This window comes from Lampetra planeri, unplaced genomic scaffold (genome assembly GCF_965212315.1).
Source record: "Lampetra planeri unplaced genomic scaffold, kcLamPlan1.2.h2 scaffold_1867, whole genome shotgun sequence".
NCBI lineage: Eukaryota > Metazoa > Chordata > Hyperoartia > Petromyzontiformes > Petromyzontidae > Lampetra > Lampetra planeri.
The window spans coordinates 1-24,368 of record NW_027614613.1 but is presented as its reverse complement, the minus strand read 5'-3'; the positions used below and the strand labels follow the sequence as shown (position 1 = coordinate 24,368).

At 44.5% G+C, this 24,368-nt stretch overlaps 3 protein-coding genes across 3 annotated transcripts; 1 reads left to right on the top strand and 2 right to left on the bottom strand.

The window, feature by feature from the left end:
* Positions 1 to 15: 15 nt before the first annotated feature.
* On the top strand, positions 16 to 1,574 carry LOC144740051 (transmembrane protein 178B-like; the record flags this gene model as incomplete). Its single annotated transcript, XM_078622936.1, is given in 9 exon segments — positions 16 to 213; positions 215 to 278; positions 839 to 952; positions 1,044 to 1,061; positions 1,064 to 1,122; positions 1,125 to 1,163; positions 1,165 to 1,183; positions 1,328 to 1,486; positions 1,489 to 1,574. Coding segments are annotated over 9 exon segments (756 nt in total), but the record flags the coding sequence as incomplete, so codon positions are not given.
* A 4,151-nt stretch (positions 1,575 to 5,725) lies between these two features.
* Positions 5,726 to 6,374, bottom strand: LOC144740050 (fin bud initiation factor-like). The gene is given in 2 exon segments (XM_078622935.1): positions 5,726 to 5,902; positions 5,904 to 6,374. Coding segments are annotated over 2 exon segments (648 nt in total).
* An 11,041-nt stretch (positions 6,375 to 17,415) lies between these two features.
* Positions 17,416 to 23,945, bottom strand: LOC144740049 (anoctamin-3-like; the record flags this gene model as incomplete). Its single annotated transcript, XM_078622934.1, is given in 16 exon segments — positions 17,416 to 17,526; positions 17,529 to 17,600; positions 17,884 to 18,073; positions 18,147 to 18,297; positions 18,998 to 19,150; positions 19,263 to 19,417; positions 19,625 to 19,722; positions 19,972 to 20,029; positions 20,287 to 20,398; positions 20,475 to 20,511; positions 20,738 to 20,902; positions 21,227 to 21,367; positions 21,486 to 21,568; positions 23,095 to 23,155; positions 23,633 to 23,729; positions 23,811 to 23,945. Coding segments are annotated over 16 exon segments (1,819 nt in total), but the record flags the coding sequence as incomplete, so codon positions are not given.
* Between the last annotated feature and the right edge of the window lie 423 nt (positions 23,946 to 24,368).

The following is a 24,368-nucleotide window of genomic DNA, read 5'->3' as shown; positions in this document are numbered from 1 at the left end:
CTGCAAGAATCTGTCCAACAAAAGAAACGACCCGGCTACATCTACATCTCCAACAACAACCTCCCTCTCCGCATGTTGCCGAAGGAGAAGAACGTGGAGCGGAAAGGCTCCAGTGTCAGTGGCGAGATGTTGCTGCGGGCTAAGCGGCACCTCCTGCCTCCAGCCCCGGCCACGGAATCCCTCTGCAATCGGCACATCAACTCCACCATCACCCGGGCTGTGGAGGAAGTGCCACCGAGAGGGATTCGACCTGGAAACGGAGGATTTGATCTTTAAAGGTGTGTGGGAATCATGTATTGGCTCCACCATTTGGCCAGTGTTTTGTTGTTGTTGTGGTGTTTTGTGTGTGTGTGTGTGTGTGTGTGGTGTGTGTGTGTGTGTGTGTGTGTGTGTGTGTGTGGTGTGTGTGAGACAGAGACAGAGAGAGGCGCAGTACTTGGGTACCTCTATCCATGTGCTGATGCTGCGAACAGACCTAGAAGGGCCCACGCAGGACAAGGAGCTCAGCTACAACGCGGTGGATGTTCAGTGTGTGTGTGTGTGTTTGTGTGTGTGTTTCCCAACACAAATGGACAAACTGTAGTAACAGAAGCATCGGCAATGCGTACAATAACTCCACAATGTGTGGGTGGTGTTGGAAGGAAAGGAAAGGAAAGGAAAGGAAAGGAAAGGAAAGGAAAGGAAAGGAAGGAAAGGGAAGGGGGGGTGGGGGGGGTGGGGGTGGGGCGGGGTTGGGAGAGGGGGCGGCAGCACCGAGCCTTGTGATATCCTCCTTATGTGCTCTCATCTGCTCTCAGCGCTTATCGGACTGACTCTCTTGTGCTGTTTGCGTCCACAGGACTGGTTCCGCGCTGCACGCCAATCAAATACTACTACTCCTCCTCCTCCCAGGCCAGGAATCTGCCCATCAATCTGACGAAGACAATAAGGCAGGATGAGTGGCACGCCCTCCGTAAGTCCACCCCCCCCCCCCAAAAAAACAAAAACAAAACATAAAAAAGAATAATCTGATGGATCAATGTGTTCAAACATCTTCTTCGCAGACCTCCAGAGGATGACAGTCAGCTCATCGGCATGGCCGTTTCCATCATCCTGTTCGGCTGGATCATAGGTGTGCTGGGGATGCTGTAAGGATACATGATCTGATGCAGTACGTCGCTGGACCTTCTTTTCCTCATGGGGGGTAAGAGCTTCTTTACGTAAAGAGCATTACCCTTAGTCACCACAGGGGGGCAGCACGATCCTTGTGAATCCCAGTGGTGAAATGGTGCACCAAATGAAAAACTGGGTTGCTGACATGCCTGACTTCTCTCTTCCTCTCCGGCAGGAACGTGCTGCATAATCTCCCTGTGCACATGTGTGGCTGGAATCAACTTTGAACTGTCCCGCTTCCCCCGACACATGTTTGGAATCCCAGAGGACATCAGCCATGGTTACGGCTGGTCCATGTTCTGCGCGTGGGGCGGACTGGGCCTGACGCTGCTGGCTGGTTCCTGTGCACACTCGCCCCATCCCTCTACCCTCCACACACCCCTGTGGCACACAAGCCCAGGCAGGAGAATGGCTGTGTGTGACAGGCCTGCCAGAGCACACACAGACACACACACACACACACACCACACACACACACACACACACACACACACACACACACACCACACACACACACACACACACACACACCCACACACACCTGTCTCATCCTGAAACAGTGACGAGTCTTGTTCCAAGTACAGTTTTACCCAGAGACTGAGCAGAGAGACACCCAGCAACAACTTGGCTACATCTAGAAAGCACAGACACAGACTCTTGCTCACCTGGAAACAAAAGAGGATTGACATTTGATGGAATCTGATTTCAGTTCCTCTGGTGCTTTTTTTTCTGTTCCTCTTTATGAATGCACTGTTCAGTGTGCTTGCTTGCTCTTTAAGAGGACTACAGTTAAGCACATTTTCATCCTCTTGCTAGCTTGAAGAAGAAGAAGAAAAAAAGAGAAACTGGCAGAAGACCAATAGCACAATGTTGAAACCTGTACTGAAACTATGTACTGAAGAAATGTACATGTACTTTTTGAATTGTATGTATGCAGATGCATTTGTGTTTATTCATGGGGGAAATACGAACATTGAGACCAAAATGTGTTTGAAGGAAAATGTTTTGTGGTTGTTGAGGTCATACCGCCCCCCCCCCGCCCTCATCCTCCATCGAAATATTTTTGAAAAATAAAACAGCCATGCAAAACAGATTTATCCGTATAGGAACAACGTGCAGACATGCTGTGTATCTTCTGATCGTCTTGTTTCCTCGTCTATGCTGATGGGGACAGATTGTCCGCTGCTTGTGTTTCATTTCTTCCCTACGTTTCTTCAGATTCCTCAGGGTAACGTCTTAAAAATCTGAATTCTGTTCTCGTGTAAATGAGTTCAACTGAGATACAAAACTGGGCAAAAACCAAACTGGACTGGAGCGCTATAAAGACCAGCTGTTGCCAAAGCAACTGTAATGAGAATGTAATTTATCGCCCAAGTTAAACATAAGGCCAAAAATGTAATAGGTCGTCCACTTGGCCGCCTCTCCACAGAGCTTCATGAAATTAGCTTGGTGGTGCTCCAGTTTGAAAAACGCTCTATTTTACTGTGTCATACAAGTATTCGAATGCATTTCATCCTGTAGCTGCAGCAAGTTCATTAGGTGAACTGAACAGAAAACAATATAGCAGATGAGGGAGCAATCCACCGAAGGCATGAAGCCTGAAGATCAAAGCTTCCTGTGATACACAGACCAGTCAAAACCATTAACATTCTTCAGACATTCTGACAACACATGATTGATTTCTCACCCCACTGACAAAAACACATACCAGCCACTATGCGTTGTAACTAGTTCCATAACGTCTGTGAGAGATTAAAATCACGTGGGTTCAAGTGCCTGATGAGATTTCAACTTCTTTCCTGAGGCTCCTCTGCTTGCAGGCAGTTCCTCTTCAGGATTTTGCAGCTCTGGACTCATTCCAGTAAACTCCTGAGAGAAGCATTGAGCCACAGACTTGTAGCTTAGAGTATATTTATTATGTTCATTATGTTACAAGGCTACAGCGTGAAATACATTCTGTTTTTTGGTCGAAACCATATTGGTGTCTCACAGCTTGGCTATTATCGTTACATGCAGGCAATGTAGGCTAAAAAGGTGTTAACGTTAAACAGTTCTATTATTCTTTGATGCAGCAGTAAATTAAACAGAGGTGGAAGCAAGGCTGATGTAAACTATGTGCCAACTTTAAACCAACACTCTGCAGCTGTAGTAGTCTCAGGGGTGTTAATTGTTTTGTGGTTATTTTATTTATTACGTTTGCTCGGCAACATCGTTTTCTAATCTTGTGGGGATAGTCTTGTAAAGCCCCAACATATTGTTTTATAGTCATTGATGTGTTAAAGGGCCCAGACAGGATTTTGTCTCTTGAGAAAAAACACTCAGCGGGACTGAAGACCAATCATCTCATCATCCCATCAGGCATGATGGCAAGTTTGTGTAGTGAAGCAAATCAGTGCAATATGATTATTATACATTGTACGAACCATAGTGAGCTAAACGTGAGGGGAAATAATACAGGTCAGCGGGCCAAAGTTTGATGGTTTAAGCTAAAATTGGAACAGGCGTCCTGACCAGCAATCAAAACAAAGAACAGAGAAGCAGAAACACATACAGAGTGTGACTTCATCCACAGCTCTTCCAAATCTGTCAGATGAAACAATGAACTGCTCTGGAACTTTGATTCAGCTGCAGGTCGACGATGACAGGCTCATCACCATCCTGCCACCGTTAAATACGAGCGTAGTATTTCATAACCCACTGTAATTATTTTCAAAATGATTATACTGTTGTTGTAATGAAATCACCCTGCACTGTGTGTATGTGTGTGTGTGTGTATGTGTGAGTGTGTTCTATGTGGTGTAATTACTTCATTTACTCCTGGAAAGATCATGTTGAACATTAAATCAAATGTTATGAGCTCATAAATCCACATTCTGCAAGGTCACTTTAAAAAGCGATGGACAGTTTAAAAACGATGTGTGTGTGTGTGTGTTCATCAGCATCGAAGCTCATTAATGAGAAGGGAGCTGGACACTGAGTTAAGAACACGTGATCATCACTGAGTAAAATAACCAGTTTCTGTTTCTTCCTCCTACGAAATGTTCAGATGTGTAATATTCACTGCAGGGAAACATGTGGGGTCGGGAGCATTCACAGCCACGACACAGGCGTTTGGTTTCGGGGCTTTGTGCTGTGCACAGAGGGATCAGTGTTCTTAGGTCAACTTCAGACCACATTCCTGACCTTTCTTTGTTTGTTTGTCCCTAAAATTTTAGTGAGGAGAATACATTCTCCCGTGAGCAGGCTGTTGGGTTTTTAGGTATTTCAAAATACAATTCCTGAAAAAACATGTTTGGTTTTTCTAAAGAAAAAGAAGGCTGGGTGCAGATGTTTCGTGATCCTCTGCCTTAATGTAAACAGTTTGAAATTTTTAACTACATTTTTCCAATTAAACGTTTCAAGCCCATTGCAGTGCCCCTGAAAATAAAAGAGCAGACATGTAGGGTTTCTGTGCACGCGGAGCGTTTCTGACAGCCTGCCTCACGCTTTTGTGCTGCTACACAGAGCTGTTTTTAAAAAGGGGTCCCTCCGGGGAAGCTGGACTGTGAGGAAAACCAGACAGAGGAAATCACACCCAGTTGCGCCCATGGCAACCCATCTGGGGCGTTCACATCTGCAGAGACACTATCTCTGCGAAATGTAGACGGGCTTATGGCATTTAGTTTGTGGTTGTTGAAAATGCTGGCTGGAAAGAGTTTCACCAGAGTGAAAACGCAAATAAAAACAGGCTGCTGGTAGATTGGGAAGTTCATATCGTTCAGGGATCAAAGATGTGACACAGCCGAGGAGCCAAACGGCAGCGTTTTGACAAACTCACACACGCGCATCCTTTACGGGTCTATTCCTGGTAAACTGACATCACCCGATTAACGTTGACTTTCGACACAAAGGCGTTTCATGTCAACCACAAATTTGAAAGATTGTGACAGACAAAAGAGTGGGTAATGACGAGAGTGGTGGCCTTTGAACAAACATATTTCATGCTTCATTCGATGACTTCCAGATGGAGGCGGAAGGCAATGACAGACTTCAGATGCAAATCAACCAGGGACACTTGAAGGGACAGTCTGCCAGTTGTGGTGCTAACAACAAACACAGTAAGCAGGAGAGGAGGAGGAGGAAGGCCACTTTCCACTGCCCAAACTGTAAAAGTTCAATGTTACACTCTTTACACAAACCTCAAGCTTCAAATTGTGGATGGAGTTTAAAAGAAGTTGAGTTTTAGTTATAAAAAAAAACAACCAAACAAAGTATTGTTTCTTTGAAAAACAAACAAAATACCAAATTGAGATCGGAGATGGTTTGTTCAGCTTTTATTTGATCTTATAATGACCTACATAAGTTAAATCACGGACACGTAGTGGTTGTGTTTTGGTCAAATAAGCTAATTCTGGTATTAGTGATTCAGGGACCAATACACCCACATGTGCTTTTACTTGTTCTCTCTTCCTGACTAAGGAATGTGTTGATGTTTGTCTTCGAGCTCCACTTCATGTCCAAAACATGGGAATACTAGAAGGTGTCAGATGTTCCACATATTCCCACATAGCTTCTCAATGTGGCACCTGGAGGGTCACCTCACCCCCTCTACGAGCCCACATGGAGGTACTCCGGTCTTCAGGCGGCTCAGTCTGGTTCCATGACTGCGGATGATGAGGGACAGCAGCTCATGTTTGTCCCTCAGCCCCACTGAGACGTCTGTGGTGTCCTCAGGGAGTTCCGGATGTCTCCCCACTTGCTGGCACCACGTAGCCGTTCAGCTGCTGCTCCTCTCTCAGCTCGCTCTCCTGACTTTGCTTGAACTTCACCTCCAGCTCCAGCAGCGACTTGTCCACGCTGGAGAACGCCTCGCCGATCTGCGCGATCTCCCGCAGGAGGAACTTGCCGTAGCTGTCCTCTCCGTCCAGGTCGTGCGCCACCGTCCGGCCGATGCTCTCCAGCAGCCGCGCCGCGTCCTCCGCCTGCAGCCGGGCGATCATGAAGTCGTCCCGCACCACGGCGTCGCTCTCCTCGGCGGCCGCGCCGCACGGATACAAGTCCGAGAACTTAAACAGCATCTGGCACTTCTCGGGGTCTTCGGTCTCCTCGTAGTCTCCGTCCGGCACGAAGAAGTGATGGAAGGTGCCGTTGGAGATCTCCGCCTGCAGGGGCCCGGTGTAGGCGGCCGAGCACGCCGGCAGAGCTGGGACCATGAGGAGCAGCAGCAGCGGGACGGGATCCATCGTGCACCTCCTCCTCTCGCTCCGTGAGCATCTGCGCTGCTGGTCGGACCCAGAGCTCTGCTCCACCACGGAGCAGACTCAGGTTACACTCGGTCCCCCGTCACCAGGAGGCGCAGCCCATGAGCCATTGGTCTTCGGACGTGGAAGTGAAAGGACAAACACCGTATAACCGTTCCAACTCGCGGGTTGGTTCTCTGTCCAGAGATGCGCTGTGTATGTCTCCGCCACAAAGAGACACACAAACAATGAAGATCTAAACGAAAGTCGGAATTATTAGACAAAGTCGAAATTACGAGATAAAAAAACAGTAAGTTATTACGGTATAAAAAAGTCATTATTACGAGATAAAAAGTGAAAAGTCTGAGAAAAGTCCAAATTTATACCTCATTACTCTCTTACTCTTATCATGACTTTTCTATCTCATAATAATGACTTTTTTTCATCACTCATTCATCCTGGTTAAATAAAGGTTAAATAAATACATACAAGAACCATCAACACATCACACTGTGTAGAATGAAGTCATGTACAATGACGTTTGTACAGCACAAAGCCACTTAAATGACCTTCAACGTCAAACTATGTGATTTGAAACAAAACATTTGGACCATTGAAGGCATTCAATTCCAGGGGCCCATTGCAGGATGCAGGTTCACAGAGTTTTCAAATCTAATTGCATGTAAACGGACAGTAACCAAAGCAAACATCCTCTTAGTTTAATATTTTGAAAATCAGCTGTCAGAAGGCTAAGATTCTCTAGTTTTCATCATTTACGATTTCTGCAACAGGCCTGACCTGGGGAACACTTGACTAAGGAAGTGAGGAATTTGGAATTTCTGGAGTGCTGATAATTGGAATTCTAACAGTATCACTGGTCTTATTAAACGTACTGACACAATGGATTCAGTGAAATGGGGGGGCGGGGGGGGCTATGAGAACCCTGGGGCTATGATCCCCTCCACTGAATATCCTGCCTTGGATAATTACATCATCAGAGGGTGGTCTAGTCGCAGATACTCAGTGATACCCAAACTGGAAACATATGGCGAGCTGTAAACACATGGCTGGAGATCGTCCATCAGCCTTCCATACAGTACATGGAGATGTTGTTGTTAGACAACACACAACACAGTCATGTATGGATCAGACAGCATAGACAACTGGTTCATTGGGTATTTACGAGGATGGAATATATGAAAGACTTTGATCACGTAGTCACGTGGAGAGCGCTTCATCATCTGTGCGTTTCCTGCCTCTGACAGTTCTGGTTCGAATAAATGTCCGAATAAGATGATTAGTTTCTGATGACACACAGAAAAAAAAAAAAAAAAAAAAAATAGAAGCTGGAGAATGATTGTAACCATATGGCGATAGGAACATCAGGAGAAGATGTCTGAAGGACAAATATGGAAACGTTCAGCTCATGACTTTGTGAAATAGCACAAACAGTCTCATTCCATTGCAGCTTTTGTGTACCGCTGGGATGTTTGTTGGTTTTGTGGTGTGATGAGGGCGCCTCAAAGTGAAACACAGCTGGGGAACGAAACACTGCACTGAGGTCAGAGTTCACTCGAGCTGAGCGGAAGTGTTGAATCCTAATATAAACAACCGATTTCATGGGACACCCGGCACTCAGTCTATTGTTAGCATGTAAATATTATTCGTTTGGTTCATGTCACCGGGGTCTGCTGCCAGAAAACATTCTTAAACCTAGTGCTCCTATTTTTTGACAAAGCCTGGATCACGACTCGCCGTCAGTTTATTTTTCAGTGAGTCACCACGGCTGAAAAGTGTGAATAATATTGGTAGAATGGCTTATGTAAGTCCTATCATCTCTGCAGCGAAAGGTTCTGACACATTTGAACAAGTGTACATGCTTGTGTCGTGTTTGGCAGCTTCTGAGTCAAGACGAACCAGTTGTTTGTTTGAAAATCGCTGCTGTTCTTCTGAGCACACTGTCGGGCTGCAAAGTCCTCCCTCCGAGGACACCGGCTTTCTGTTTCTGCAGGAAAACACCTGAATAAATAAAGCATCTCTCAGTACAACACTGCGAGAGTAAACTGACCTGTTCGCCGAGGCGGAGCAGGGTTATCGCAGGGCAGAGCCGCCTGGAAGCAGATGGAGCAACAAAACAGAATTTGGTGGAGTTGGGAGCGATGTTGTTGTTGATCCTGTGCTGTCTAATGTTGTGGTGTGTGTGTGTGTGTGTGTGAGAGGGCTCGAGGGCTGCAGTTTGGACAGATGCCTTTCAGCTGGTGGTGACGGATTTCATCGCAGCGCAGCTCTGAGGGAGGAGGAGGAGGCAGGAGAGCCAGCAGACTGAGTGGGAGGCTGCAGAGAAGAGCAACCGACTCACAGACTCAGCGAATGTTTATCGCTTCGTGCACCAAAGAAATATTCAGTTGGTAGAAAATCACAATTTGTTGTTCAGAGTTATGTCAATTTGTGTCTGTGAGCTTCCATGAAAGGCACCAGCGTCACTTTTTGCGATACTCGAATGTTGGCGTATAAAACATGAGCTCACACATCCGCTCTCACACTAACACACACACACACACACACACACACACATTGAAAAAACCAAAAACCCAATCAACGTTCTGATGAAATTCTGTTTCACTGAGATGCACCTGTATTTGTAAACGTTGGCCATGAACGTTTGTGAAGCTGCTTCAGCTGAGCAGAGGACACACACCACCGACTGTTGATTGATTCCTCCAACAGGAACAGTTCACACAGACACACCGTCACTGTCACACAGCTAAATAACCGCCGAAGGACTCTCTCGGTGGGACAATGAAAGACTCCCACTGAAAGCTGCACACACGTTCTGCCCTCTGTCGGTTACTCACCATAGACATCCTTCAACATCCTTGAACATCCTTCTACATCCTTCTACATCCTTCTACATCCTGGTTCCTCCGCAGTTCACCTGTCACACTCTCGCGCCATGACAACTTCCGCCTTAAACAGTTAAATCTCGCGGGATTTGCAGCTCTGTGAGACTACACACCGTTCTCAGGTTTGGTTTGTGTGTGTGTGTGTTATGTATCAGGTTAAAAAAACGAATCCATGTTTGAAAATTACAGTGTGTGGAAATTATTCACATCTAAAGTTAAAGTTAAAATCATTAACATCTGAAGTTAAAATAAGTAAAGTTAAAAGTCGAAGAATTTTACTTGTCATGTGTATAAAATTTCAAATGTACTTTTTGAACGGTTCTTCAGCTCAGTGGGAGGAGCTAAGTACTCAGCTGGTGTCTGCCTATCATGAAGGGAAACACTGTGATTTACTTGAGTATCTAAAGATATTCACTACTTGTATGTAAATCTTGTAAAAAGCAATCTTGAATATTTTGTAGTATTTTTTTCTTTCACTCATTTTTTTTTACCCCACAATTATTTTTCCCTCTGGAGCTCCCTCTGGAGCAAGTGGTAGATAACAAAGTGGGAGGGGCGATAAAAAAAGGACATAAAAGAACACAAAGTCCATCAACTACACCATCTTTTGCTGTTTTTGAACAGAAGCCATGACAAGTTATAGTTGAGGCTTAAAAATAACATTCATACACAAATGTTTGCCAAGAAAGTCATATACAATGTGACTGAGTAATGCTAATGCTAACTGAAGGCTAAAGGTGATTGTTCAAACAGACGACCCTGTCTCCGTGCCCCGAACTACACGCAAAGCACCATAAATATTTCCAGGGCTTCGTGACATTGCTGCAGCCATACAGTGTTTTAGTGAGACGAGATTTGGCGGCAACATCGAAGGAAACAAGTTCACTGTTGTGCGTTGACATTCAACAATCCACTGAAGCAGATGACGCAATTGTTCCACTGTTAGAAGAAACAGACCATAATACAATGCAGCCTCAAGACATAGAACAGCGAGTCGTCTTTCTGCTTGTCATTGTCTTTTTTGCTCTATTCCATGAGCTCGCACACTCGCCAGTGTTTGAGTACATTTCACAAAGCGTCTTTCATCTTTCGCAGGGTCGTTCTGAGGCTGAGTGGATGAGGAGCAAATACAACATTCAACAACAAGAAAGAGACGAGTGCTGACCGCGGCATCACCGAGCCACGACCTTCACTCTCGCCTTTGGTCTCACTTCTGAGAGTCGACAAGCTCGCAGAACCTCTTCGACACTGAGAAATGGAAGATTCTCAGTCATTTACACTAGAGCATCGCCTCTGAGTAATACTGTTTTCAGCCCAGCAGATCTGTTGACGTTCCATTTCATGCCGTGCGGCTGTTTTAAATATGATTTATAAGTTCCACGCCCCACCAGCTCTTCCCTGAAACTACTGTGTGACAGGTTTCTGTGGCTCTGCGCATTAAGTGTTCTCAGACATGAAGATTTTAAGCCTCAAGCAAACAACTTAACTATCATTCGTCGCACTTTGCACACTGGCTGCCAGCATGAGGCGCCTTCAGCACTCACACGTCTGAAAACGTCTCCATCAGGATTGAACCGTTTCAGGACCTGCCGCACTTCTCCGAATGCCAGCGGAGCAGTGACAAAACCCATATGACACATCGACAGGAAATGACTGTGCAGTTTGGCTGTTCTGTTTCTGACCCTCTCTGACTCCAGGCTGCAAACATCCACAAACCGACGGATGATGTCACAGTCGCTCTGCCCAGTTCTTGCTGTGCTGCAGTTCATCGCACGTCATTCGTCACAAATCAACACAGTGGATATAGAAAACAGATTTGTTATAATTATTATTGATTATTGTTTCATGCATACTGGCATTTCTTCTGTCAACCATGCTGGGGCACCGGCCTCATTCCATCAAACAGTCATTGTCTATTTGTAATACTCACTCATTTATTTCTGGAACTATATACATACGATACTGTATATTTTTTGACACACAGAGGTAATGGGCAATACAATCTTTTGTATGAAGATAAATATTACACTGTATTTTTCAGTTTGCCCACGCTTCTGTTCTAATTGTTGTTTTCATACATGACCTACGTGACCTTTGTAGTATACAGTATGTAGCTATAGTTATCAGTTATTTTTAATTCCTCTATTTTCCACTACATCATTTATATTCTTCATTCAAGCTGCAAAGTAAATGAAGTATTTCTGTATTTCAGTGTTTACATGTCTGCTTAGTTCTGGTGCGGTGGGAGGTTTGGTGGAAGCTTTTTACCTTAACCATCCGTGCCGCTGATGTCCAGTCATCCATCCATCCAGTTATCCAATGCTGCTGCTGCTTCTCAGGAGCAGGTCGACTCATTTGAATCTGAATTTCCCACGTCTTCTCACCCACCAAGGCATTTTATAGATACCTGCCATGCCGTCATTTCTCCTCATCTTTAAAGATGGATTGAGTGTTTAATCCATTTTCCATTGCTTGGAATCAATGTCTCAGTGGTGTGAGAACATTTGCAGAATAACTAGACGGCAGAATAAAATGAGATAAAAGAATTTACTTCAATCATCCTGAGTGATGACTGAAAATCAGCTTGTCTAACTGAAACACTTCTTTGGGCCTGCGCTGATTATTGGGATACTTAAACCTCATTGGAAGCGACGGGGCGTTAAACATTCAGATCAAATTAATTGAGACTTCCATTGACAACCTGGAAATAAATTTGACGTTACACCTTCACATTCAGCTTTGGATTTCACTGAACATATTTCTTAGTGTATAAATGAAAACGGCAGTGAAACACGTCCTTTTGTAATGATGGAAACAGATTTCCCGAATCGTGCTGGTGATTTGTGGGCTCCGATGTTGTGACCTCTTTGGTCATCCTTGGCTTCCTGTCCTGTTCACACGTCCACAGCTGGATTTACAGCAGCTGTATCCCTGTGCCCACTGATTGCCTTCCTAACCTGCGCTGTCTGGCTGAGTGAAAAACATCAGTCACATGGAGGTCATGAAGTGCAGGCTGCTTTGTGCACAGAAGGGAAAGTGGTTAGAACACTGGGCTGACTTGGCTATGAACTATGAGAATAATGCTGCTGCTGATTAGTTGATGGGAATAGTTTGCATGTCGTCCTTGTGACTCCAACGGACCAAAGACACTTGAATTGAATTGATTGACTGGCGTCCTTGGCGTCCTGGCGTCCCTGGCGTCCTGGCTCCAGCTCCCTGCGACCCTGCACAGGTGAAGCAGATGCATGGTTGTGTTATTAATAGGCCGACCCTGTGGAACATTTCAGCCTGGTGAGACAAACTGGAGAGTTAAGTTTGTACATTTCTTTCTTTGTACAGTCAGAATTAATGTGAGCATGTGTGTGTGGTCTGTGAGACGGGAGCAGATTTTCTTACTGACTGATGGTGCAAACATGTGTGCCTCATCGGGTCGTCTAAGCAGTGAGTCACTGTCAGGTTGTGGGAGGAAGGCGAAAACCCGAGAACTGTCGGACAGATTCAAGCTGCAGCTGTGGAATCTCATATCATCATCATCTTTTCTTTGAAAGGTTTGTATCACCGCGTGGTAACTTGACCAGATGTGGAGAAATCATAGTGGGAAAATAGTTAGGTACATTATTATTTCTGTGCTTATCTCAACTGTGTATATCTACTTCATGTGTTTATTATTCTAACTCATTACATTCCAGATGGGATTATACTCAGATGTCTTTTACTGCTGCAGTTCTAGCGAATGATTTTCATTTCATTAAATCTAATGTATGATTATTCCATGAAATCCTAAAATTAGATAAACCTAGAAGTTTTTTTTGTTTTGGGGGGGGGGTCCAGTCCAATGCTCAGAAAGAGAATTTAGAGGAAAACCAGCAAAATGAAGGATAAAGTATCTCTTAACACACTGGAGGGAAACGTATCTTAAATAACGTCCCACTGAAGCACAAAAGTACAGGAACATATCAAGGAGACATTCTCTGCAGAGCGTAAACATTCAGACTTGAACTTGAGTTTTCTGATAGTCGTTTTACCGTGAGACATTGTGAATGCTTTCATTTGTCATGGTTTACAGCGCCCTGTTTCTACTTGGAGAAGGGAGCAGAGGGGATTGGAGACAGCTTTTCTCCTTTGCAACTTAAGTTCGTTTTCATTTGCAGTCGTTTTCACTGCCGCCTCCAAATCAGCTTCCCCCTGAAAAGGTTCCAGCGGCTCACAGCTTTTACTGCCCTTTAAGGGGGTCGAGGCCCCTCAAGATAGAAATTCATAAACATTTATGAACTGCTGTTTTTTCCTCTGCAGGGGAAAGTGAAAGAGCTTTTCAGATATTTCAAAGGAAACATCAGAAGAGAGAAACAACAGAAGACAGGAAATAATAACAGAATAAACATCTGTCATCAGAGCTAATAAGAAACCAAATCTCTGCATGTTTTCTCAGCTCACAGACTGTTTATCTTTGACTGTACAGAATGAAGGCCAGCGTTGACCGACATGGTCTGAATGGAAAATCAGTCTGAAGGAAACGTCCCCAAATAGTGGGTTTGACAGAAAAATACAACCTATTCAACAAAAAGTTAGTTGAACGTGCTACGGAAAGAAGATTTGTGGTTTGTGATAATAGCAGAGGGGAAAAAAGAAAACAATCTTTGCACTCCGATGTGCTTTAGTTTGTTCCATAAGCGGATTCCACCAAAGTTACACAGCCTTGGAGATGCTACGAGCCGGGCCTTGAGTCTTTGCTGTTTAACGTTCTAACAACAACAAACACATGAACAACTTGTGAGCGGGCACAGCGGCCGATCGCTCAGAGCCCCACATTACCCAGGTGGCCGCAAGGGCTGAGAGACTTCACGCCGCAGAAATCTTGGAATGAGAAAAGTGCAGTGAGCAATCAACTCCCCCCTTAAACAAACCAAAGGACAATTTGCAACAACCCTCAGTTGGAAAACTTCCCTGTGTAGTTCCCCTCGAACTTGCACTATTGCTGCTCATCAGCACACACACACACACAGTGAAGGACAATGAAGAGAGATGATCCATCTGGTTGTGAGGAAAGGCAGAAAAAGAGGATACAGGAGACAATCATGTCACATAATCTGCTCTCCCTCCTCTTCCACTGAAACCAGCGTTCTTGTGCTGCAGAGGGAATCTGAAATCTGAACTGTTTTTTCATGTGTATATAGTGCAGACAAGTGACCTTTTCTCACTCATTAAGACTCTCTACAATCTCATTATGATGTTAAACTGCAGGGCTTGTTTTTTTTTTTTTTTAAATTGTTTTAGAAATGGATTTTTGTCGTTGGAACCCAGACAGACGCCGTTACAAAATATACACCCGACAGAGCTGATTTAAAAGATACAATCCATGATTTATTACAGAAAAAGAGTGATATCCAAATTATTTTGTGTGTATGATTTTTTTTTTTTTTTTACATGTAAACAGGACAAAGTAAACAATGTTATTGATACACTTCATCTCACGACTGATATACCATCCTATTGTACAGGTAAATTAGGTTTGCTGTGCTTCCACATAAAGTACATAAGTTGCTCAAGCACAATGTTTTATTAGGAGGCATAGCAGAGAACACAGAGCTTAATCTCCCTCTCGACTGCTGCATTTTTACAGATGTGCAAGGTCATGCCATTATTACTTATTATACAATACTCATATTGTGCTATTGCCAACAATAGAAGCATTAGGACACCTTTCCCCCACTGTGCAGCTTTTGTATTCGTGAGAAGGTGAACTGATGCGCTCTGAGAGACACGAGGGGATAGTCCCATCTGCAAATGACTCGTAGCTGAATAAAACACACAATCCACGGCAGCATGAAGTATTCATCAATTTAAACCTTTGAATTGTAGGGAGGGAGACATAGTCCCAAAGGTTTGACGTGTCAGATTTGTATCAGCCTCCGCAGTCAAAGTAAGAATATATTCATGTGGGATCCAAGCTATTATTGGGAAAAAAAAAAAGAAAAGAGGAAACTTCTTGTATAAAATACTGCCACTTCAGGAAACAACCTACAAAAATGATCAATGCTTAAAAAGGGAGGTGATATGTTTAAGACACTGTTAACAACTTTATGGAAGTTCTTTCTGCTGAACACAAGTGTTAAGTCATGCATACTCTAACGTACCAGTACATCAGCATCTGCTCAAACCAAACGTAGCACTCCAGGGATAACAACATGCATAGATCTCCTATGTTCACAGAGCAGGGAAGATATATTCTGAAAACCTGCTGAGTTTCCAAATCTCTCTTGTAATTCAAACGCTGCTGAAGATGAGAATTTTTAAATTCAACAAAGCAGCTTATACCTCCACTTACTGTAATAGTCAGATTATTCAAAACAAAAATTGCCTTTGTTGTGTGCATCACTGCACTGCAGTGCAAAAAATATGCCTATAAAATGGATGCCTCTGATTGTTGTTGTTTTTTTTAACAAAATGCAATTACATGTGACATTCAGAGGACACCTGAGAAACGTGGACATTGTCTATCAGAGGGTGAAAACATACTGATGGCAGAAAGTAAAAAAAAACAAAAAAACCCATTAAATATATTATCGTAAAACATATATGCAAATAACAAGGAAATAAATAGGTTAATCAATGAACACATTTTTCACAAACTAATATTTGTCACTTTCCTGCGCATAACGTGGTGAACTCTGCATCCTGTTCAGTATGAAACGATCAACATGATCCATACTGGAATGCCCCCGCTGTTTCCCTCATCCACCCGCAGCAAACCGCCTCATTAATGCGTTCATTCTACACACTCCATAAGTCTCCATCTCAGCATGAATGGAACAGGAAATGGTTCAAATTCTGCCTCGCAGATGGATGTGCCCACTCACGCTGCCTGTTTTCCTGAGTTGTTGGAAAAAAACAAAACATGCCGCTCTGACCCACCTCATCAGACCTCAGTTGAAACGCAATGACCAAATTTCTCAATTTCACATTTCTGAAGGCCCAGAATGACTGCTGTGCTTGCTAGTACTGAAGCGTTGGCGTGCTCTGCCAGCGGGGAACCGTGGATGGATGTTCTTTGCAAAGTGAACATCCAAGCCACAGGTATGTCTAAGTGGTCCAAGTTTCAAGCACGCTTCACTGCTCCCAACAGCAAATGAAAAACAGGCTGCGAGTGCAGAACGGAAGAGCAGATTTGTGGCTCCGGCATGCATACATCCTTCATAATGGGAGTCACATTACAACGCACACTGTGGCCGAGTTTCAGAGCCATTAACTGAGACCAGAGTAGGTAGTGTGGTGTGACTCACGTCCAAAACAAACCCGTACAGGAGAGTTGACAGAGTTCACAGCCGATAAGAAAACAGATCGAGGAGAACGTGCAGCACAAACAGGCACACGTGATGTTGGTGACACAGCTGTGGCGCGCAAATGTAGGCACAATCAAAAGTTCACATTTCTAAAACTCAAGGCAGTCAAGATCAGCAGTAGCACAGACAGACTGACACAGTTCACACAGAGGGTCGTTTTCCATCAAAAACCAAATCACATCACCATGCAATGCCGATGTCTTCAGAGCAGATTCTGAATTGGCTTTGTTATGTTCTTCTGCTGTTTAAGAAAACTGGCCACACAAATTAGTCAACATGCTTCGAGGGCAATATACAGTCGCTTTGCAAGAACGTTGCCACATCACCGGAATCACTTATGCGACGAGAAATGCTAGGAAGTGCCACGATAGCAGTCGCGTTACAGGTAGAACAGTGGCTCTGCTGATGCTCGGAGGAGAACAAAGACGGCCATGCTGCGAGCTGCAGGGTCGGAGCAGAGTGCTAGCTGCCACACGGAGAGAGTGCAAGATGGGTCGCATGAGTGAACAGGGGTGAGCTGCAGCCCTTCATCTGCATAGTAAACATTACAGGTGCACAGGTACTCCCACGGCACAGACCTCTGGGAGACCTGCTGGATGAAGCCAGGTGAGAGGAGCAGGACGCCAAATGTCACACCGGTTCCAACTCAAGATGAAACAGACGCGGGGAGGATCCTGTTCCTGGAGCAGGTGTCTTTGGTGTTCAGTCTCAGTGGAGTGAAGCCAAACGGTCAAAGCGAAAACACAGAGAGAAGCGGGCAGAGGAGGCTGAGGGCATTGTGGCGGAGATGTGAGGGTAAAGCTAAGGCCACTCGTGGTGATATCGCCGTCCGTTCTTCTTTCTCTCCTTCTGCAGATGCTCCAGCTCTGCTTCGTACATCATCTCTTGCATTAGGTACTTTTCCCTCCGCATATGCGATCGCACAGATCCTTCGGCATGTCCGGTATGAGGTACGCAATGAAGGACTTGATCCCATACACCAGGTGCTGGGAAAAGCAGGACACGTTTACAAGTTGTCTTCTCCAGAGATCACATGCTTTAGTTTGTCTTAGTTTAACGATCATTCATTAAGATAATACAACTACTACTACAACTACGACAAAATATACAAGGTGTCTGTTGAAACTGGACCACAAATTCTGTCAAATGACATTCTAATTTAATGCTGGTTGAGCACAGACCATAGGAAACAACACTGCGGTTACACACACCTGACATACAGAGACTCGCTGCTCGCGTTTCTACTAAACCAAGAGATGAAAATCACACCTCGAAGACGATGATGAAGGCCAGCCGGGCAGCCAACACATGCCAGAACTGCAGGGTGAACTCGTAGGGCACCGAGCTCCAGGGCGGCGCTCTGTAGTCTCTGTACCTGCAGTACCCGGACTCGCTGCTGTTCTTCAGCTCACTCATGTCGAACACAGACAAGCTGCTGTTCATGTAGCCTCGCAAACACCTGAGAGCAAAAACAGATGCTGTTCAACACAAAGAAACTGCTATAAATAGTCAACGTCTTACTTGAGGCTTACTCATCGTCGTGGTGGTGCCCCTTGTCGACACACGGGCCGTATTTAAAGGCGTAAACAAAGCGGGGGATGTAGTCTGAGGTGATGGCAATGACAAAGGCGTTGGTGATGACTGCCAACACGCCAATACCCTCAAGAATCCCATGCCAGATACCTGAAGAAAAAAAGAATACTGTGAGTATTATTGGAGCGAAGACATTTTTATGACGGTTAATAAACCTGCATCAATACTCTGCCTCATACTCTGGGACCTGCTGCACGTTATATTGGTGTGTGAACGTGAAAATGAAAATTCATATCTTTTACGGTAAAACGGTAAATGGGCTAGTTTCCGTTTTGTCTTTGAAGATTATTGGCCCCAGTGTCAGCTGAGATTGGCTGCTGAAAGTGCAGGATCAACAAATTGAATGGGTGGATGAAAATCAATCTCATCAGTACAGATGTTATTTTTGTGATGGTTGGTCATCTTGTCTTAGATCCACAGTTTAGCCGAATGGGAATCAGCCGCCTCCAGAGATGATGGAAGAATATGCTGCTGAAAAATTAAGATGGACAAATCTGCCTTTTTCTGCATGAGGCCAGAATCATTCACAAAAGAACATCAGAGTTTGATTTCACGGTGGATTCCTCCTTTAATTTGAGAAGATTAGGTCTCAAGAAGCATTTGGCCGTACAAAGCATTCGGAGAGGGTTTGTAATCATATGGAGTGAAGGGCTGCTGGAGCATGTGGCAGCACAGAAGGATACAGAGACACATTGATCGCTATAGGATGAAAGATACATTTTTGTGTTGGGAAACGTGTCTAACAACAGACGGTGACACAGTGTGAGGCGCCGTCAGAGAGCGTACTGACCTATGTCGGTGGCCCGGGCAGGCATGGGTCGCCTCCACTGCGTGACAAATTTGTAGGCGTCAAGACGAATCTCAATGATGTTATTGAGCAGAGCTAGGAGCGGAGCCAACGGGAACGCCGCAACAAAGATGGTGGTGAAGCCAAATTGGAGGACTGACGGGGAGGAGAACGGTTTGGATGGAGCTCAGAGGATGTCCGTCTCATCACGGGCAGAAACAGCATTCGTGATTCATCCACGGCAACACTACAGAGGACGACGTTTTACCCATTTCAAGGTACTCGTCCACCAGTCCATGCGCGTTCATCGGTTGCAGATTCCAATCCTTGTCCCACTGAGGAAGCTGAGTTTTATTGTCGACATTTGGGCCTCCACCACCTCCTTTCTTCATCTTCCTGCGTGACCACCAGTTCTGTAGCAAACTGAAAGTGCAGCAAGTCGCTTTCTGTCACCTGAAAGCAATTATTTCTGACAGTAGACTAACGCACTGCAGGAAGCCTTTTACTACAGTCAGCACAAAAGGATTTGACGCGTTGAAAAGCTGTTTCATATGGTAATGAGCCAGAAGGAGGAAAAAAAAAAAATAAATACGAGAAAGCACATCATTAATGCAATAATACCCTACTTACGGATAACCAAGCTCCATGAAGTTGTTCCAGATTTGTTTGAAGAACATGATGACTCCCATTTGCAGGCACAGATCAATCAAACAGCCACTCGGATGACACTGAGAAGACCAAGAACAAATAATAACATTCATATTTCATGGCCAGTAATTAAAAACCTCGAGTGAATCCTTGGACACAATTCATCCCATTCATTGAAAATCGGAATAATTATGTCGATGATTAATGGTTGACTTTCTGTGAAAGAGGAACATTAGGAAAGATGAATTACTTCTAAATGTGTCTTCATACAGAAGGACATAATCAGCGAGTCACTGCAGCCGCGTAGGATGATTCCTAATGGCACTTACCTCCTCCAGTCGCCATCGATTAAAGAGTTTATTGTATTTGCCAGGCCTCCCAGCAAACCTGAACAGATTGAGATTGGCAACATCAGATGGGAAATTCATTTAGAGAAAGCTCTAATGAGCTCTGCACGAGGAAAATACACTTATAGGTGATAACACGATTCCATAACGCAAATGTCGGACACGTATCACGGGTCTGACAGTAAGCACACAGTGAGGAGGAAGGAGTCCTGGCAGATGTTATGACACGGGAGGTTGAAACACAACATGTTTCCACAGCAGCTCATTAAAATGAAGCGTTTGTGGCAGCCAGCCTACCTTCCAAGAAAGAACGCTATGTAGAATGTGGAACTGTTCAAGTTCACAAACTGGAACAGGAACATCTTCAGAGCAAAACTGTTTTCCCACTCTGACTCTGTCCGTGGATGCTCTGATGGGGGAGACGATAGAACCGTTTGAGGACAAACTGAAGGCTCATATGCAAGAAAGGTGTAGCCTGTACTCACCTAAATTTGTCAGCAGGTACGCCACCTTTTCATACACCTGGAGAAATGAGAGTACTTTTAAACATTAACACCAACGGCAGCTGGGAAGGTTAATGGCCATGAGAAAGGCAGTAGTTCAAACAGGAATCTCAGCAGGGGAAAAAAATGACTTTCTGGCAGTTGACATGACAGTTCCTGGAACAAAGTTTTAAATAAATATTTCATGGAACATTTGCTGGACAGAAAATGTAAACATGCCAGGCGATGCTTGTCCAGACACCCACCACATTGAGAGACATGATGATCATAAAGTTGATGCAGACACCGGTGCCAGAGGTGGCAAACTGCCAGTTCTTCTTCACAAAATCCCAGTTGAAGGATGCAAACTTCTCCATGGCGATGAGACGAAAAACCACTACGGCAAACACGGCGGTCAGAACCAGGGAAATCTACGCAGAGACGGCGGAGGGATGATAAATGAGGTTAAAGATTGTGTGCTAACCAGCATTTTATCACTTTGGTTCATGCTGTTCATGCTTTTCTAATTTTAAATCAAACAATTGTAATGTTTACAGAAACGAATAAAGCATTATTCACATCCAGCAGACATTAGGCGCAATGTCGTCTTGCTGCACACACTCTGACCAGCAGGGGGAGATGTTATGCCACTGCTGGCGCATCCCACGGCTCCAAAAGGTGCCAGTTAAAATGATAGTGAACTCATTCTGAACCTGAATCCCAGAATGGTTGCTGCGTGATTTAAGAGGATTCACCATGAAGAAGATTCCGGACACAGACACCATGAGCCGGCTGAGTTTGTCTGAGAAGGGCTGGAAAGGCTCTGGTTTGCCAGATATGGGGTTGACTCTCTCCATCCTGGAGTATTTGGCTTCAAACTGAGGCCTCAGCTCCTCCTAATGAACGACACACATTCCCGTATTAAACAACAGAGCAGCGGATCATGTGAGCAGAGTCGAATTCAACGGGCACGCTTGTATGAACAGAAATCATCGGAGGATATTGCTGACATACCTCTTCCTCCTCCCAATCGACGAGATCCCAGTCGTAAGTCAGCTCTGCCCTCCTTCTTTTCCAGAACTCCAGGAACACGGTGGCTGCAGTGGAATAAATCACATTATGGATTAGCTACATGATGTGATAGAAAGTCACATCATGCCTTGTTAATCACATGTAGAAGCAGAGTGCACATCGGTCAGATAATTTGTATGACACTGTGTGCAGGGCACATTCCTGAAAGGGATTACAGCCAGTCAGACTGCTCTATTTTGTGGTGACATTAAGGAGAAGTGGCAACATAACAATGTTCCTCTCTAAATCATGTCTTTGTTGGGCAAGAACCATTTTACATTCAAAGACTTTCAAAGTAAAGCGTTCTGTGGGCAGAATTCTGTCTGGAGGCTTTGTTTCCATTGTCGGGGATTTAATTGTGACTTCAGCTGCATACAACACGAGAAATGGTGCTCATAATCTTTCCCTGTCAAGACTTTTCATGAGGTCTGGTTTATTTCAGATACATAGCACCAGTAAAAGGCTTCGATAAAGGCTGCTTGGCTTAGTGGCATTAGAGGGATCCCAAAGAAAAACTGTGATCACACACAAACAGCACATAGAAAAGACTGTTGATTCAGTTCTGTTGTAAATCTTCACTGAACAGTCATGTTGTGACACGTGAAGCTCTAATGACCACTAACATGAGTACTATTAGCATTTGAAGACATGGAAGCTTTTTTTCTACATAAATAACATGATAATGCTAGTTGATCCAACAGAAAAATAAATGGTTGCAGTACATGTCAGGAGGTATCACGGCCCCAAAAGGCATCACAACTCAACTTCAGCTGCTGTTGAAGACTTTAATATAGCTTGACCCACTTTTGTTTAAAGCAAGAAAAAGCAGCCTTTTCAGATGCCTACATTCGGTCCTTTGGGTGCACCAATTTTTCATCTCTATCTCGCGCACACACACACACAGACACACACACACACACACACACACACACACACACACACACACACACACACACACACACTCGCACACACACAAGACCTGGAGTGCACTTAGTGGTGCAGTACTTTGGTCCACATTGCCAAAAGCTGTAATGCAGGATTCAGAGCTGTGGACCACAGTCAGCGGAGTCGGACCTCTCTTGGCTCTGCAGCTTGCCTTGGCCTTCATTTAGCCCAAACATACAATGTGCCAAGCGGTCCCTCCGGGCGGAGGTGATTATTTACCACACTGGCAGAAAGATGGATGTTGGCCAGATGTTGCACAGCAGCACTCAGAGTCCATATTACACAGATATTATGTCTGTGGAAATACAGCTGCAATATACCACCATCGGGGTCTATTTCTTCACGCCTGTCAGCTGAAGGGTACTGCGCCCTAATGAACAAACAACCACAGCACTAAGTAAAAAACTTGATCATTGTTTATTTGTCAACAAATGTTATAATAAGACGGTCTTTCCACCGCAGAGAGTTTACTGTGTTGAGAGCTGAATGTGTTTGGAGGAGCTGAGTACTTACACCAATGTATATATAGATTTGACGTCTAAAAGGTTTGGGGATCAAACAGAGCTGAAGTAACACAAAATGTGAAACTTAAATAGCCTGCACCTACCCCAAATAGCCATGAAGATAGCAAAGAACACCGTGCCGCCGTTGTCAAATAGATGGGTCACCTAGAAAAACACAAAGAGCTGCTCCAAAAAGCTGCTTAAAATAGCTTCAACACATTCAGTATTTTTGTTTTTTTTTCGTGTCACAGCACTGAGAGGGTCTCATCCATAGGTCTGGGAGGTCACTCGGTGGAATGTTTTAATTTATTCAAATGTGCTGCCTTAAATAAAAGAGAGCGGACCATTAGTGACCCTGTGCGTGGTCAACACAGGCAAATCATGACCGACCCACCCTTCCAAACTACTTTTTAGATGATAATAAAGGGGAAGGACAGACAAGTAAGCGCAATGGCTGCCAGTGCTTCTTGTAATGTTCCACAACGTGTTGTGGAAAAACAAACCAAACAAAAAAATGGAACAAATGGTTGAGCTCAGAGTCTGCAAAGATACATATATAAATGGGATTCCAGTCAACGTTCAACATAAAAGATATGTTATAATAAATCTGAGACTTGAAGCAAATATCCAAACTGCACTGACCTTTGCATAAACGCAGCTGTCACTGAGCGTCCACGGCGGACAAGTGTCTTCGCACATTGGACACATGACGGTCGTGTTGGCTTCACAAATCTCTTTGCTGACGGGACAACCAGTGAACACGGTGAAACGATGGCTTACATTTGTTTTTAATGCACGTATCGCATCGTACTCGACCCACCTGACTTGACTCGAGTCCATGGTGAAGAGGCCATAGCAGAAGACAAAAACACCCACCAGGGCAGCGGGGATCAACATCCCCGTGTACCAGCCCAACCAGGCAAAGTAGAGACCGATTTTCTCACCAAAGTACCGCCTGGAGTGACAGACAGAGTGGTCAGCAGCTGTCGTCAGCGTCATTTAACTTGTTTATCTGAAAGCGTGGATGTGATAGTGAGGTATAGTGGTGACCTAATGGATAGGGAGGAGTGGAACATCACCATGTTGTGGTAGGAAATGACTAAGTCTTCCTAACCAATGGCCGCTGGCCCGATGAACACAGACTGTTTCTTAACCCTGCACCACGTTAAAAATATGCGGTTTTAAGAGGGAATCCCCTAGTTGTCTTGTGGATCTGCCTCCATACACAACACAGATGTGAAAGTGGTGTCCTAATCTGAGTATGGTTCCAAAAATGTGACTATAATCAAGATAAATCAGTAGGTTGCATGATGGACAATAATCCTATTATTTTGGATCATCTTATTTTCACCACTGGAGTATTCTAACTGCCTGCACA